This window comes from Pongo pygmaeus, chromosome X (assembly GCF_028885625.2).
Source record: "Pongo pygmaeus isolate AG05252 chromosome X, NHGRI_mPonPyg2-v2.0_pri, whole genome shotgun sequence".
Classification (NCBI taxonomy): Eukaryota; Metazoa; Chordata; class Mammalia; order Primates; family Hominidae; genus Pongo; species Pongo pygmaeus.
In genome coordinates, this window is record NC_072396.2 from 159,740,689 (window position 1) to 159,757,509 (window position 16,821).

Here is a 16,821-nt window from a genome sequence, read left to right on the forward strand (position 1 = left end):
GTCTCAGAGGGGTACCCAGCTGTGTGAGGTGTCAGTCTGCCCCTACTGGGGGGTGCCTCCCAGTTAGGCTACTCGGGGGCCAGGGACCCACTTGAGGAGGCAGTCTGTCCGTTCTCAGATCTCAAACTCCGTGCTGGGAGAACCACTACTCTCTTCAATGCTGTCAGACAGGGACATTTAAGTCTGTAGAGGTTTCTGCTGCCTTTTCTTTAGCTATGCCCTGCTCCCAGAGGTGGAGTCTACAGAGGCAGGCAGGCCTCCTTGAGCTGTGGGGGGCTCCACCAAGTTTGAGCTTCCCGGCCGCTTTGTTTACTTACTCAAGCCTCAGCAATGGCAGGTGCCCCTCCCCCAGCCTCGCTGCCACCTTGCAGTTCAATCTCAGACTGCTGTGCTAGCAATAAGCGTGGCTCCATGGGTGTGCGACCCTCCGAGCCAGGCGCGGGATATAATCTCCTGGTGTGCCGTTTGCTAAGACCATTGGAAAAGCGCAGTATTAGGGTGGGAGTGACCCGATTTTCCAGGTGCCGTCTGTCACAGCTTCCCTTGGCTAGGAAAGGGAATTCCCAGACCCCTTGTGCTTCCCAGGTGAGGCGATGCCTCGCCCTGCTTTGGCTCACGCTCGGTGGGCTGCACCCACTGTCCTCCACCCACTGCCCGACAAGCCACAGTGAGATTAACCTGGTACCTTAGTTGGAAATGCAGAAATCACCTGTCTTCTGCGTCACTCATGCTGGGAGCTGTAGACTGGAGCTGTTCCTATTTGGCCATGTTGGAACTGCCCTTGTAATTTTGCAATTTCAAGGTGCTATTTTCTAAATATGTCTATAAGATCAAACTTGTGAATCATGTTAATTGTTCTATTTCTATACATTGTTCCATCAATTGATGAGAGATATGTTAAAATCTAGCACTCTAAATTGTGAATTTGTCAATTTTCCTTTTTCTATCAGTTTGTGCTTTAAATATTTTGAAGCTATGTAATTACATAATATAAATTCAAATTTTATTTTCTCAGAGACTTTTGATTATTATGAAATCACATTCTTTTTTTTTTTTTTTTTTTTGAGATGGAGTCTCACTCTGTTGCCCAGGCTGGAATGCAGTGGCATGATCTTGGCTCACTGCAAGCTCCACCTCCTGGGTTCATGTCATTCTCCTGCCTCAGCCTCCTGAGTAACTGGGACTACAGGCGCCTGCCACCACACCCAGCTAATTTTTTGTATTTGTTTTTAGTAGAGACGGGGTTTCACCATGTTAGCCAGGATGGTCTCAATTTCCTGACCTCGTGATCCACCCACCTCGGCCTCTCAAAGTGCTGGGATTACAGGCGTGAGCCACCGCGTCCAGCCATGAAATCACATTCTTAATCTCCAGCAATACTTTCTTGCTTTAAAGTCTATTTTTCTGCTATCAGTAGAGCTGCAATCGATATCTTTTAGATATTTGCATAATTTCTTTTCCCATTTTTGTCTTGCTAGTTTTCTGTATCTAATGTTTTAGATATGACTCATAAAATGCACACAATTTGCTTTTGCTTTTTTTTTTTTTTAAAGAGACAAGTCTCACTATCTTGCCCAGGCTGAACCTCCTGGGCTCAAGTGATCCTCCCACATCAGCATCCTAAGTAGCTGGGACTACAGGTGTGAGCCATCACGCCCAGCTACTTTTGCTTTTTTATCAATCTGACAATCTTTGTCTTTTAACTGAAATATTTGGTCCATTCATATTACATATGATTACTGTTATATTTCAATTTAAATATACCACCTTATCTTGCTGTTTTTCCTACCTGTTTTATGTTTCTTTATCTCTCTTTGCTTGCTTTCATTTAGGTTTGTTGAGTATATTTTATCCTTTCATATTTTTTCTTCTACCATTTTGGAAGTCTTACATTGTGTGTATTTCTATTACTTACTGGCTGTCCTATAAACTACAACATTAATCAAATTATGAAGGTTTAATATTAATCAACATCTTTACCTCCTAGATAATACATGGATTTTAGAATCCTTTATTCTATTTATCCATATACTGACTTTTTTGCTGTTGTCATATATTCTAAATTCTCACACACACACCTGGCTTAAACAATAGAAATTTATTTTCTCACAGTTCTGGAGGCTACGAGTCCAAGATCAAGGGGTAGGCAGGCTTTTGTGTGTGTGTGTGTGTGTGTGTGTGTGTGTGTGTGTTTTTGTCTGTTTGTTTTTTGAGATGGAGTCTCCCTCTGTAGTCCAGGCTGGAATGTGATGGCACGATCTGGGCTCACTGCAACTTCTGCCTCCCGGGCTCAAGCAATTCTTGTGCCTCAGCCTCCCGAGTAGCTGGGATTACAAGCGCATGCCAGCATGTCCAGCTAATTTTTGTATTTTTAGTAGAGGGGGTTTCACCATGTTGGGCAGGCTGGTCTTGAACTCCTGACCTCAGATGATCTTCCTGCCTCAGCCTTCCAAAGTGCTGGGAGTACAGGCATGAGTTACCGCGCCTGGCCAGCAGGCTTGGTTCTTTTTTTTAATTCTTTTCCTTTTCTTCTTCTTCTCCTTCTCTTTATTTTTTTTTTTTTAGAGGCAGGGTCTTGTTCTGTTCCCCAGGCTGGAGTGCAGTGGCACAACCCTAGCTCACTGCACCCTTGTAACTAGAACTACAAGTGCACGCTACCACACCTGGCTAAGGGTTGGTTTCTTGTAAGGCCTCTCTCGTTGGCTTGTAGATGGCTGTCCTCTTTCTATATCTTCATGCGGTCGTCCCTCTGTGCCTGTCTGTGTCCTAATTTCCTCTTTTGCTTTAACGCATAAAAGATATTTTCATTAGGTTTTCTTTTTGAGAGAGGGGTTCACATTGTTTATTTTAGCATTGTGAAGACATCATTCATTATTTTCTGATATTTGCTATTATTTAGAAATCAGCTGTCAGTTTGTTACTCATTATGGTAATGTACATGTCTTCTGACTTATCTATTGCAAAATGCACAAACATAAAATTTACCATTTTACCAATTTTAAAGTGTGAAGTTCAGTGCCATTTAGTACACTCACAATGTTATATAGCCATCACCACTATCTAGTTCCAGAACATTTCTATAACCCCAAAAGGAGATTCAATACTTATTAAGAAGCCACTCCATATTCACTCCTTCTGCCAGCTTCTGGCTACCACTAATCTGTTTTCTGTCTCTATGGATTTGCTATTCTGGGTATTTCATATAAGTGGAATGTGGCCTTTTGTGCCTGGCTGCTTTCACTTAGCATAATGCTTTCAAGGAGCATCCATGTTGTAGCATGGATCAGTACTTTGATTTTTTATGAATAAATAATAGTCCATATATGGATAGACCACATTTTGTTTATCTGTTCATCACTTGATGAACATTTGAGTTGTTTTCACCTGTTTGCTATTATGAATAGTACTTCTATATGCATTTGTATATTAGTTTTTGTTATAGTGCCTGTTTTTAATTCTTTTGGGTCCACATCCAGGAGTAGAATTGCTGGGTCTATGTTAATTCTGTGTTTTCCTTATTGAGGAACTGCCAAAATATTTTCCACAGTGGCTGCCCTATTTCACATTCTCATCATCAAGGAAGGTTCCAATTTCTTTACATTCTTGCTAACACTTGTTATTTTCCTGCTTGACATTTTGTTTTTGTTTTTTAAATTTAGCCATCCTAGCAGGTTTGAAATGCTATCTCATTGTGGTTTTGATTTGCATTTCCCTAATAACAAATGATGTTGTCTATCTTTTCATGAGTTTGTTGGATGCTTGTATGTCTTCTTTGGAGAAGTTCCCATTGAAGTCCTTTACCCATTTTAAAATTTGGTTGTCTTTCTGTTGTTGAGTTGTAAGAGTTCTTTTTATATTCTGGGATACTAGGCCCTTTCTCAGATATATGACTTGCAATTTTTTTCTCCTATACTGTAGATCATCTTTTTACTTTCTTGATAGTGTTCTTTGATGTACAAAAGCTTTTAACTTTAAAGATGTCTACTACATATATTTTTATATAGTTGTTGCTTGTGATTGTGGTGTCACATCTAAGAAACCATTGCCAAATCCAGTATCATAACAATTTACCTCTTTGTTTTTTCTTACAGTTTTATAGTTTTAGCTTTTATATTTAGTTTTTTGACACATTTTTAGTTAAATGATTTTTTACAGACAGGGTCTTGCTCTGACACCCAGGCTGGAGTGCAGTGGTGCGATCATGGCTCACTGCAGCCTCCACCTCCTGGGCTCAAGCAATCCTCCTATCCCAGCCTCCCTAGTAGCTGGGACTACAGGTGTGTACCATCATACCAGCTAATTTTTTTCTCTTAATTTGTAGATACAGAGTCTCACTGTGTTGCCCAGGCTGGTCTCAAACTCCTGAGCTCAAGTGATCCATCGGCCTCAGCCTCCCAAAGTGCTAGGATTACAGATGTCAGCCGCCACATCCAGCCTTGAGTTAAATTTTGTATATGGTAAGGATCCAACTTCATTCTTTTGCATGTGGATATCCAATTGTCCCAGCACCATTTGTTGAAGAGACTATTCTTTGCCCACAAAATGGTCTTGGCACTTTTATTGAAAATCAATTGACCATAGATGTATAGGCTTATTTCTGGACTCTCAATTTTATTCCATTGATCTATGTGTCTATATTTATGTAAGTACTGCCCTGTTTTGATTCTTGTAGCTTTGTAGTAAGTTCTGAAATTGGGAAGTATGACTCCTCCAATGTTATTCTTTTTCAAGATTGTTTTGGCTATTCAGGGTCCCTTGAAATTCCATCTGAATTTTAGGATAGATTTTTCTATTCCTCAAAAAAAAAAAAGTCTTTGGGATTCTGATAGAGAATGCTTTGAGGCCGGAGAATCGCTTGAGCCCAGGAAGCAGAGGTTATGGTGAGAGGAGATTTTACCACCACACTGCAGCCTGAGTGACAGAGTGAGACTCCATCTCAAAACAAAAAACAAACAAACCAACCAACCCAGAATGCTTGCTTTGAATCTGCAAATGGTTTGTGGTAATATTCTTATCTTAACAATATTATGTCTTCAAATCCATAAATCCAGGATGCCTTTTCATTTATTTAGTTATTTAATTTCTCTTTTAATTTTTAATTTTTTTCTAGTTGCTAATTTTCCATATTTGCTGTCTTCAGACCAGATAGTTCTTAAATTTCTTTCAACTGGGTTTTTTGTTTTTAGTGGACAAGACTTGCACCTCCTTGGTTAAATTTATTCCTAAATATTGTATTATCTTTGATGCTATTGTAAATAGACTTTTCTGTTTTCCTTTTCATATTTGTAATTGTTAGTGTATAAAAATACAACTGATTTTTGCATGTTGACTTTGTAACCTGCAATGGTTTTTTTCAACTGCCTAATAATTTTGGATAATTTGTCTTTTATTTTCCTGTTTCCATATGTTATTACTTTAAAGATTTTATACATAATTATTTCATATTATGTATCCGATAATGTCAATATCTGGTGTTCTTCAAGTTTTAAATCTGCATTGATTGTTTCTGTTCACTTGTACTCAAGTTGTCTTGTTGTCTTGCATGTTTGCTGATCTATGTCTGTGATCTTATAATTTTAATATGTAGGAATCCTGGAGGCCTAAACTGGAGGTGCTTTGTTTCTAGAGTAGGTTGAGAATGGTTCTTCCAGATGCCAGAGGATAATATTTATCTGCAACTTCTCTAGCTTCCTTCTGGGATTCATGACAATGCAGAATTCTCACACTGAGTTCTCCTTGCATTTTGCTCAAGGCTTAGTCTTCCAGTAACAACATTAATATGGGCATTCTGTCTGAGGAAAGGTCTTCCTTTTTATATTTGCTCATTATTCACCTCTCTCTGCTATGATTTCAGCTCATTATTTTAAAATAGAAGTTTGTGGGGGTTTTTGTTGACGGGGAGGCTGGAGATTTCCCTTTCTTTGCTAAATACAACAATGTATTGTCAGTGATATAGCCTTTTTTGTTGTTGTACAATATACATAAAATTTACCATTTTAATCGTTTTAAGTGTACAATTTAGTGGTATTAAGTATATTCACAATATTGTACACCCATTACCACTATCCATTTCCAGAACTTTTTCATCACCCCAAACAGAAACTCTGTACTCATTAAAAATAACTCTCCATTTCTTCCCCATTCCAAGACCCTGGTAACCTCTTTTCTACTTTCTGTCTTTATGAATTTGCCTGCTCTAGATACCTCATTATGGTGGTTAATTTTATGTGTCAACTTGACTGGGCCATGGGGTGCCCATATATTTGATTAAACTTTATTTTATGTGTGTCTGTGAGAGTGTTTTTTGGTGAGATTAACATTTGAATTGGTAGACTAAGTAAAGCAGATTGTTCTCCCCAGTGTGGGTAGAACTTATCCAATCAGTTGAAGGCCTAAATATAACAAAAAGGCTTACTGTCCTCTTAGTAAGAGATAGTTCCTTCTATTTGACTACCTTTAAACTGGGACTTCAGTTTTTTTTTCCTGCCTTTGGGCTCAAACTAAAACATTTTAACTCTTTCTGGGTCTGTAGCCTGCCGGTCTTTGAAATGGAACTACAAATCAGCTCTCCGGGGTTTCTAGGCTGCCAACTCATCCTGCAGATCTTGAGACTTGGCAGACTCCATAATCACATGAGCTAATTCCTTATAAGTATGTGTGTGTGTGTGTGTGTGTGTGTGTATCTCCTCTTGGTTCTGGTTTTGTTTCTTTGGGAACCATGACTAATACAGATTTTCACACCAAGAGTGATTCTAAAGGAACAGAATTTTAAGGATAAATTTTATAAATTTGTTATTGGATTTCTGGAATTGATTCTGTAACCTGATGAAATTTAAAGACACTAATGACTATTTTCAGTAGTAAAAATTGTCCATGGCATGATCTGGCAATAGAAATATGTAGGCCAGGCTGGGTGCGGTGGCTCACGCCTGTAATCCCAGCACTTTGGGAGGCCGAGGCGGATGGATCACCTGAGGTCAGAAGTTCGAGACCAGCCTGGCCAACATGACGAAACCCTGTCTCTACTAAAAACACAAAAATTAGGCAGGTGCCTGTAATCCCAGCTACTCGGGAGGCTGAGGCATGATAATTGCTTGAACCTGGGAGATGGAGGTTGCAGTGAGCTGAGATCATGCCACTGCACTCCGGCCTGGGTGACAGAGCGAGACTCCATCTCAAAAAATATGTATATGCAAAATATCTCCATTGGATACTCCTAATCAACTACTTTTAAGAAGCAAGGGTCTTGGTGACTATGTATATTGACACTTATGAACATATTTGTCAAACTAATGAATATGATGAAATTAGTCGGTTGCTCCTAATGTTGCCGGAAAAAGTGATGAAAGAAAAGGAGGAACTCAGGAATTTGAATTCCCAGCTCAAGAGCTGCATAAATGACTTGACAGATTCTATGTATGCCCTGAAGGAGACCCTTATCTACTGTAGCCACAGAGCTGAGATTGCTGAAAATCAAATGCCAAATCTCATCCTGTGACTAACTGAATTACAAAGCAAGCCAAACTCCCAGCTTTGCAGGGTGTCTACTGTTAAAGCAAGGGCATTGATTGGGAAAGAATGGGGCACTATAAGTTGGATTAGGTATGTGTGGAAGACCCTGATTAAGCTGGGGACATTGAGCTCCTAAATATTGATGAGTCTTCTTTGCCAGTGAAAGTTTTCTCTCCATCCCTGTGGTGGCAGTATCTCCACTCCAGTCTAAGTGGATTAACCCTGCACTGCCTGAGGAAACTGTAATGGCCTCCCCTGAGGCAACTGCCATGCAAGATAATGCTGATTCCCTTCAGGACCCACCCTACTACCCCTGTTTGTTATTAGATCTATAACTACACTCAAGTCCCAGCAGGCGAGGTGAGGTATGAAGGTGACCCATGACAAGGTGCACTACACTCCAAAATCATGACTTGAGTTTTCTAATTTACACAAGCAGGAATCCAGAGAATATGTATAGGAATGGGTACAAAGGATGTGAGATAATGGTGGAAGGCACATAAAGTTGGATTAGGCCAAATTTATTGACATGGGCCCACTAAGCAGAGTGGACTTAATGTTGCATCTCAGGGAATTAGGAAGGCCTCTAACGGTTTAATTGGTTGGCTGAAACACAGACCAAAAGATGGCCCACAGTGAGCAAACTAGAAATTTCAGACTTGCCCTGGTTTAATGTAGAAGAAAGGAGATTGAAATGCTAGAGTGAATTTGTCATTTAAGACCTACTCACCAACACTGGGAGAGTTCAGAAGACACAGATCTCACTATTACTTTGAGAAATAAATTTGTGAGGGGAACCTCAGCATCCTTGAAGGGCTCCATGATCACTTTTCTCTGTAGGTGACACCTTACAGCAGGACCTGCAGTCACTGAATTAGAAAACCTAAATACAATGGGAATAATTGGATCCTGGGGTGGAAGGGGCCAATGGGCAGCACTCAACTGCCAAAGGCAAGGTAAGTGTGGTTACCATAAGGGAGAGCAGAGTCAAAGCAGCAATTAGAATAGTATGACTTGCACAGACCTATGGTGTTGGCTAGTAGATTATAGTGTTCCTAGATGTGATATAGATAGAATGCCTACCAAATTCTTGAACTGCATAAGCGGAAAAGTTCTAGGTCAAGTGAACAAAAGTCTAACCTGAATAATAAAAACAGAGTCATGGCCTCTCAATCAATTCCCAGACTTGAGCAAGTTTACAGACCCAGCACTTCTTGAATGAAGGGGAGGCTCAGTCTCCTTGAGGAAGGACTCTGGTACACTGCCAAGAATACTGCCACTCTTTCTCTCAGCCTTCCCCAAAGGGACATATGGCCTTTCTATCAGAATAAATGTGCATAGAAGAAAAATAATTAATCAGACCTTTCAGGGACTACTGGACAATGGCTCTGAACTGGCACTAATTTCAGGAGACCCAAAATGTCACTGTGGTCCACCAGTCAGAGTATGGGCTTATGGAGGGTCAAATGATCAATGGAATTTTAGCTCAAGTCCATCTCAAAGTGGATGCAGAGGATCTGTGAGACTATCTTGTGGTTATTTCCCCAGTCCTGGAATGTGTAATTGGAAGAGATATATTGAGCAGCTAGCAGGATCTTCATATTGGTTCCCTGACCTATGGAGCAGGGGCTATTACAGTGAGAAATCCTCCTGTAATCCTCTGTGAATAACTATTCTCCTTTTGTGAGATAGCTCTTGGCCTACTACTGGGCCTTAGTAGGTACTGAATGCTTAGCCACAGACCACCAAGTTGCCATGTGACCTGAACTGCCCATCATGAACTAGGTGTTATCTGACCCACCAAGCCATAAAGTTGGGTATGAACAATGGCACTCCATCATCAAATGGAAGTGGTATATACATGATCAGGTCTGAGCAGGTCCTGAAAACACATGTAAATTACATGAAGAAGTAGCCCAAATGTCCATGATGCCTGTTTCTGCTACCCTGCCTTCTCTCTCCCAGCCTGCACTTATGGCCTCATTGGGAGTTCCCTATGATCAGTTTACAGAGGAAGAGGAGTCTTGGGCCTGGTTTACAGATGGTTCTGCACGATATGCAGGTACTACACAAAAGTGGACAGTCCCTATCTGAGATACCCATGAATGACAGTGGGCAGAAGTTTAGGCAGTGTACCTGGTTGTGGACTTTGCTTAGAAGGAGAAATGGCCAGGTGTGCAATTATGGGCTGTAGTCAGTGTAGTCAAGTAATGGGCTGTAGTCAGTGCTTTGTCCAGATAGGGACTTGGAAGGAACATGATTAGAAAACAGGTGACAAAGAAATTTGGGGAAGAGATATGTGGACAGATCTCTCTGAATGGGCAAAGGATGTGAATATATTTATGTCCCATGTGAGCGCTCAACGAAGGGTGACCTCAGCAGATAAGGATTTCAATAATCAAATAAATATGATGGGCCGGGTGCAGTGGCTCACGCCTATAATCCCAGCACTTTGGGAAGCCAAGGCGGGAGGATCACCTGAGGTCAGGAGTTCAAGACCAGCCTGGCCAACATGGTGAAACCCTGTCTCTACTAAAAATACAAAAATTAGCCAGGCGTGGTGATGTGCGCCTGTAGTCCCAGCTACTTGGGAGGCTGAGGCACGAGAAACGCTTGAACCCGGGAGGCAGAGGTTGCAGTGAGCTGAGATTGTGCCACTGCACTCCACCCTGGGCAACAGAGCAAGACTCCATCTCAAAAACAAAGTAGATATGATGACTTGTTCTGTGGATACCAGTCATCCTTTTTACTCAGCCACCTATGTCACTGCCTGATGGGCTCATGAACAAAGTTGCCATGGTGGCAGGGATAGAGGCTATGCATGGGCTCAGCAACATGGACTTCTATTCAACAAGGCTGACCTGGCTATGGCCACTGCTAAGTGTCCAATCTGCCAGCAGTAGAGACAAACACAGAGTCCCCAGTATGGCAATATTTCCCAGGATGATCAGCCAGCTATCCGGCAGCAGGTTGATTACATTGGAATATGTTCATCATGGAAGGGCAGCGTTTTGTCCTTCCTGGAAGGAAACTGAACTACTACTTCACAATGGAGGTATGGAAGAGTGTGTCTGGAATACAATAGATCCCTTAGGGTGTCTCTTAGTATTACCAGGCCCTATGATTCTGGTCAATGGGAAACTACAGCAACCCAATCCATGCAGGACTACTAGTGGCCCAGGCTCTTCAGGAATAAAGGTTTGGGTCACCTCATCAGGTAAAGAACCACAATCAGCTGAGATGCTTGCTGAAGGCAAAGTCAATACAGAATGGGTAGTAGAAGAAGGTAGTTATCAATACCAGCCAAGTTTTGTTATATCATGTTAGGTGGAATTATGACCTCATTTTTGTCTCTACTTAGAGATAAAGGAGATGTGTATGGTGGGTGCTACATTGACAAGGGGTGGACTCGTCATGGTTAATTTTATGTATCTACTTTACTTGGTCATAAGGTGCCCAGATATTTACTCAAACATTATTCTGGTTATTTCTGTGAAGGTGTTTTTGAATGAGATTAACATTGAAGTCAGTAGACTGAGTAAAGCAGATTGCTGTCCCTAATGTGGGAGGCATCATCCAATTAGTTGAAGGCCTGAATAGAACAAAAAGACTGAGTCTTCCCCAAGTAAGAAAGTATTCTTGCTGCCTGACTGCCTTTGGACTGGAACATCAGCTTTTTCCTGCTTTCAGTCTTGAACTAAAACAGTTTAGCTCATCCAGAGAGAGAGACAGAGAGAGAGAGAGAGAGAGAGAGAGAAACAGACAGACAGACAGAATCTCCTATTGGTTCTGTTTCTTTGGATATCCCTGACTAACACACTCATATAAGTAGAATCATATAATATCTATCCTTTTATGTCTGGCCTATTCACTTAGCATATTTTCTTTTCTTTTCTTTTTCTTTCTTTTTTTTTTTTTTTTGAGATGGAGTCTCACTCTGTTGCCCAGGCTGGAATGCAGTGGCGCGATCTCGGCTCACTGCAAGCTCTGACTCCCGGGTTCATGCCATTCTCCTGTCTCAGTCTCCCGAGTAGCTGGGACTACAGGCACCCGCCACCACATTTGGCTAATTTTTTGTATTTTTAGTAGAGATGTGGTTTCACCGTGTTAGCCAGGATGGTCTCGATCTCCTGACCTCGTGATCTGCCTGCCTCGGCCTCCCAAAGTGCTGGATTACAGGCATCAGCCACCACGCCCGGCCTTCACTTAGCATATTTTGAAAGTTCATCATGTTGTGGCACTAATCAGAGATATAACCTCTTTTAAATGGGAATTTCTTCCAGAATATCCAATGTCTAGACTTCAGTTCACCAAACTGCCAGTTTGGTGAAGTCTTTCATCCAGCCTTGATGGATAAGGGAATTCTTCTTGGACATGATGTTTATCTGAGACTTAATGAATGAGTCAGGTGAAAGTGGCAGTAGAGGGTAGCTAGAAAAATGTTCCAGGTAGAAGAAATAGTATCTATTTAAAAGCCTGGTATGAGATATAATGGCTGTATTTAGTGACCTGAGAATTTCTTAGTATGGATGGAGCTTAAAGAGCCAAGTGGCAAGAGACTGTATTAGAGAGATTGGTAAGGACCACATCATGGTTAATTCTTGATGAAAAAAGAATATAAAAAATACCAAAGAGAGGAACTATTCCTTCCCCCATTACTCATGGGGTGATAAGACTTTATGTCATGTCTTTTAATCAGCATAATTTGTTGAATTATCCAGCAAACCCAGATTAAGAATGAAGACTTCCTGGACCACTAAAGTTAAAGGTCAAAAAGGCTTGGGAATCAAGGTGCTGATGAGGAGAATTAATTCTTGGATCTACTCTGCCCTTTTCTCAGTATTTTACCTTTTTCTTAAAGTCACTGTGTTCTCTCAGAATGCCTTTTACAATGTCTTGCTACCATAGGTACTTAATAAATTTTGCCCTGAAAGTTTGGTCATATATCAACCTTGTTATGTTATGTTAAGCTCTAGGAGAGTTGGTATTTTTTTTCTTTCTTTCTTTCCAAGGGGACCGGCATACCTTTACTTTGCCATTCTGAAAAAAGAGAGTCCAGTGATGGCCATCTTGACTGCTGGAGATGAGGAATTCCTTCACATACATGCTGGTAAGCAGAGATTTTACTCCCTGAGTAGTTATTCCTGTGACTTTCATTGTCTTCTGAAAGTCCACTTGCAGCCACTCTTTTGGATTATTCACCTGAGGGCAATAGAGTTGGACTAGTAGCCTCTTGGTCACCATTTATTCCCAGAAATTCCCAAATCCCTCTTAACCATACCACAGCACTTCTCATTCTACTTTCTTTTTTGAGACAGAGTCTTGCTCTGTCACCCAGGCTGTAGTGCAATGGCACGATCTCAGCTCACTGAACCTCTGCCTCCCGAGTTCAACCGATTCTCCTGCCTCAGGTTCCCGAGTAGCTGTGGTTACAGGTGCCCACCACCATGTCCGGATAATTTTATATTTTTAGTAGAGATGAGTTTTCACCAGGTTGGCCAGGCTGGTCTTGAACTCCTGACTTCAGGTGATCTTCCACCTAGGCCTCCCAAAGTGCTAGGATTACAGGCGTGAGTCACTCTGCCCGGCCTCGCTCCTTCCTTCCTTCCTCTTCCTTCCTTCTTTCCTTTCTCTCTCTCTCTCTGTCTCTGTCTCTTTCAGACAGAGTCAGGCACTGTCGCTGGAGTGCAATAGCGTGATCTCAGCTCACTGCAACCTCCGCCTCCCGGGTTCATGCGATTATCCTGCCTCAGCAAAAGAGTGGTCTAGAACTCCTGACCTTGTGATCGGCCCGCCTCAGCCTCCCAAAGTGCTGGGATTACAGGCATGAGCCACTGCACCCAGCCTCTACTTTCTATTGGCTAGTCAGTCTCTCTTATTCAACTCTAAGCAACTTCAGGGCCAAAATTTTTCACAGTTCACCTTTGTATCCCTAGGCTCATCCTAGGGATACTAAGATGTGTAGTAAATGTTTACTTTTCATTGATGTAATGAGAAACCTGGAAAGAAAGCTAATTGTTGATATTTATCTGTAAAATGGACTTTAGCTTCTACAATTCTTTGACAGATATTAGCCCAGTACTAGACATAGAGATTCTTCTTCCAGGAGGTTCAATTAGAGATCATTTCCCCCAAATGCCTGTGTGGTTGTCTGCCCATAACCAAACTTCCTTGACACACTTTTTAGAACTAACAGTTGACAGAAATACCTCAGAAGAAATAGTCAAGGCCTTCCCCGATTTTTTCCCCAACCACTGCTCTGAGTCAGTTAAACAGTAAATCTGTTGCCTCTTACCTGAGGTCTCCAGGCATTACTCCTCCCTTGGAGGTGAAGTCGAGCTTTTGAAGGAGACCAGGTGGCAAACATATTGGTAAAGTAGGATGAAGCAGTAATCTGTGCATCTGATATTGCTTTACTCTCCATTCCCAATGGCATGCTGCAACCTCAAAGAAAAGAAAAAAGAAGGTTATCACAAGGACATGCTTCAGCCTCAGTTATACTGAGCAGCTTCCACTGATATTCTAGGGCTACTGTCATCATAATATCATTTCTCAGGTGTTAACTTTTGCACAGATTCTGTTATTGGTTTTTTGTTTTGTTTTGCTTTTTGTTTTTTTGAGATGGAGTCTCACTTTGTCACCCAGGCTGGAGTGTAGTGGCATGATCTCAGCTCACTGCAACCTCTGCCTCCCGAGTTCAAGCGATTCTCTTGCCTCAGCCTCCCGAGTAGCTGGGACTACAGGCACATGCCACCATGCCCCGCTAATTTTTTGTATTTTTAGTAGAGTTGGGGTTTCACCGTGTTAGCCAGGATGGTCTTGATCTCCTGACCTCGTGATCCGCCCGCCTTGGCCTCCCAAAGTGCTGGGATTACAGGTGTGAGCCACCTCGCCTGGTCAATTCTGTTATTGTTATCTGTTTTCTGGCCAGCTCTTCCCACTTTGTGTGACTCTTTAATTTTCTTTGTTTCTTTTCTTCTTCTACTTTTATTTTAGATTCTAGGGGTACATGGGTAGGTTTGTTGCATGGGTAAATTGCATGTCACTGAGGCTTGGTGTATGAATGATCCCCTCACCCAGGTAGTGAGTGCAGTACCCAATACATAACCTTCTAACCCACACCCCCCTCCCAACCTCTCCCCTCCTGAGTGTCCATCATTGTGTCCATGTGCATTTAATGTTTAGCTCCCACTTATGAGAACACATGATATTTGGTTTTCTGTTCCTGCATTAGTTCATTTATGATAATGGCCTCTAGCTGCATCTATGTTGCTGAAAAGGACATGATCTCATTCTTTTTTATGGCTGCATAGTATTCCATGGTATGTATGTACCACATTTTCTTTATCCAATCTGTTGTTGATGGGCATTTAGGTTGATTCCATGCCTTTGCTATTGTGAATAGCGCTGAAATGAACATATGCGTGCATGTGTCTTTATGACAGAATGATTTATATTCCTTTGATTATATACCCAGTGATGGGGTTGCTGGGTTGAATGGTATTTCTGGGTTTGCCCAGGACTATGCTGGTTTTAGCACTGACAATTTTGTGTCCTGATACTGGGAACCCCTCTCCCAGTCTCAGGATAACTAGAACAGTTAGTCACCCTACCCATGGTTGAGGGAAGAAGGATATGGGATGACTTGGCACTTACTATTTAAATCACAGCCCATCAACTCCATGCGAAGAGTGCTGCGAATGCTATAATGAGTTGGGTGCAAACGGATGTATCGAGCAATAATTGGAGGGTTAAAAATATTGTGTTTTATCCCAGATGAATCCACATTGCCAAAGAAGACCTGTATGGAGAGATTAGCACAAATACATGGAAAGTGAATACAGAGTAAAAAGCAATTTCTGTCAATCATATCTTCCTTCTAATTTGCTTTGTGCATTTCTCAACAGCATCCAACATCTACATAAGATAACTATGGTTAGATGGACGTTACGATGGTAGACACAAAGGAGGAAAGCACCAAGAAGAAGTGGGAACAAGGGAAATTATTAGGTCTGGGGCAAGTGAAGTTATTTTCTACTTTGAGTTCCTGTAAAAGGCTTATAAAAGTTGAGGAAGCCATTTGGGCTCTGCTACTCCAGCATGATCCACAGCCCAGGAGTAGCAGCATCACCTGAGGACAATTCAAAATGCAGCATCAGGACAACGGTATCAGTGAGTTGATGGGATAGGAGGTCCCTAGCTCTTGTTCCCCCACAGGAACAATAATTTGACAATGATCTATGGACAAGAGTGTCTTTGTGGGAGCCTTGGGATTCAGGTAGGAGGTTGAGAAACCCTGGTAGAGCTCAAGAACAAAGATGAATAGTTTAATAAGGCAGGCCCACATTTTAGTGGCAGGCCTGTCAACTGTAGTTCTGGTTGTGGACCCAGAAGCAGCCCACCACCCTGGGGACTTAGCTCCAGAGCTGTTTGTATGTGGTCCTACCACTATCCCTATCTGCCCAGGAATCTGGGAGGAGCAACTCCCATTGGCAACCCCAGTAACAGGGATCCCAACTGTGGACTCTGAAGCAGCTGTACCTGAAGCAGCTTCAGTACCACACTACCATGGTCTTGGGGAAGTTTTGCCTACTCAGGAAACTGGTGGGAGTCATGCCAGTCTACCTCTGGAACCAGGCCCACCAACTAGACCTGACTGTGGACTCAGAAGTAACCCTGTGAGCCAACTCCAGTCTTGCTGTACCATGTTCTGGAGACAGTCCTGCCTGAATCCACACTTACCTGTGCCCCCATAACAGGCCCGCTGACTGTGGGCCCAAGTGGGGACCCTGAAGCAGCCCTTTGACCCAGCTCCAGGCCCACTGCATCATGGTCTGCAGGCAGTCCTGCCCACTCAAGGACCCAGAGAGAGCTATACCTATCCAAAGCCCTGGTAATGGGCCCATTGTCTGAGTACTCAACTTCAGACCAGAAGAGGTGTCAGCTCACTCAAATGCACAGATACCAATGCAAAGCTATGTGGATCATGAAGAATCAGGCAAATATGACATCACCAAAGGGAACTAATAAAGCTCCAGTAACCAACCCTGAAGAAATGGAGATTCATGAAATTTTTGACAAAGAATTCAAAATAATCATTTAAAGAAGCTCAATGAGCTACAAGAGGATACAGGAAGACGACTAACAAAATGAGGAAAACAATACATGAACAACATTAGAAGTTTAATAAAGAAATAAAAACCATAAAAAAGAACCAAATAAAAATCCTGTAGCTAAAGAATATTGCTGAATATAGCTGAAGAATGACTGAACTAAAAAATTTAATAGCGATCTTTAATAGCAGACTCA

The 16,821-nt window shown here is 41.9% G+C and overlaps 1 protein-coding gene across 5 annotated transcripts in view; it reads right to left on the reverse strand.

Annotated features, from left to right (window-relative positions):
* Positions 1-16,821, reverse strand: part of F8 (coagulation factor VIII) — a 222,926-nt gene that overhangs the window by 18,011 nt on the left and 188,094 nt on the right. For all 5 annotated transcript variants that reach the window (XM_054471985.1, XM_054471986.1, XM_054471987.1 and 2 more), the window contains 3 exons: positions 15,169-15,313; positions 13,808-13,956; positions 12,538-12,714 (listed from right to left, as the gene is read on the reverse strand). In XM_054471985.1, coding sequence (XP_054327960.1) covers positions 12,538-12,714; positions 13,808-13,956; positions 15,169-15,313 — 471 coding nt within the window. The remainder of the gene's footprint in view (positions 1-12,537; positions 12,715-13,807; positions 13,957-15,168; positions 15,314-16,821) is intronic.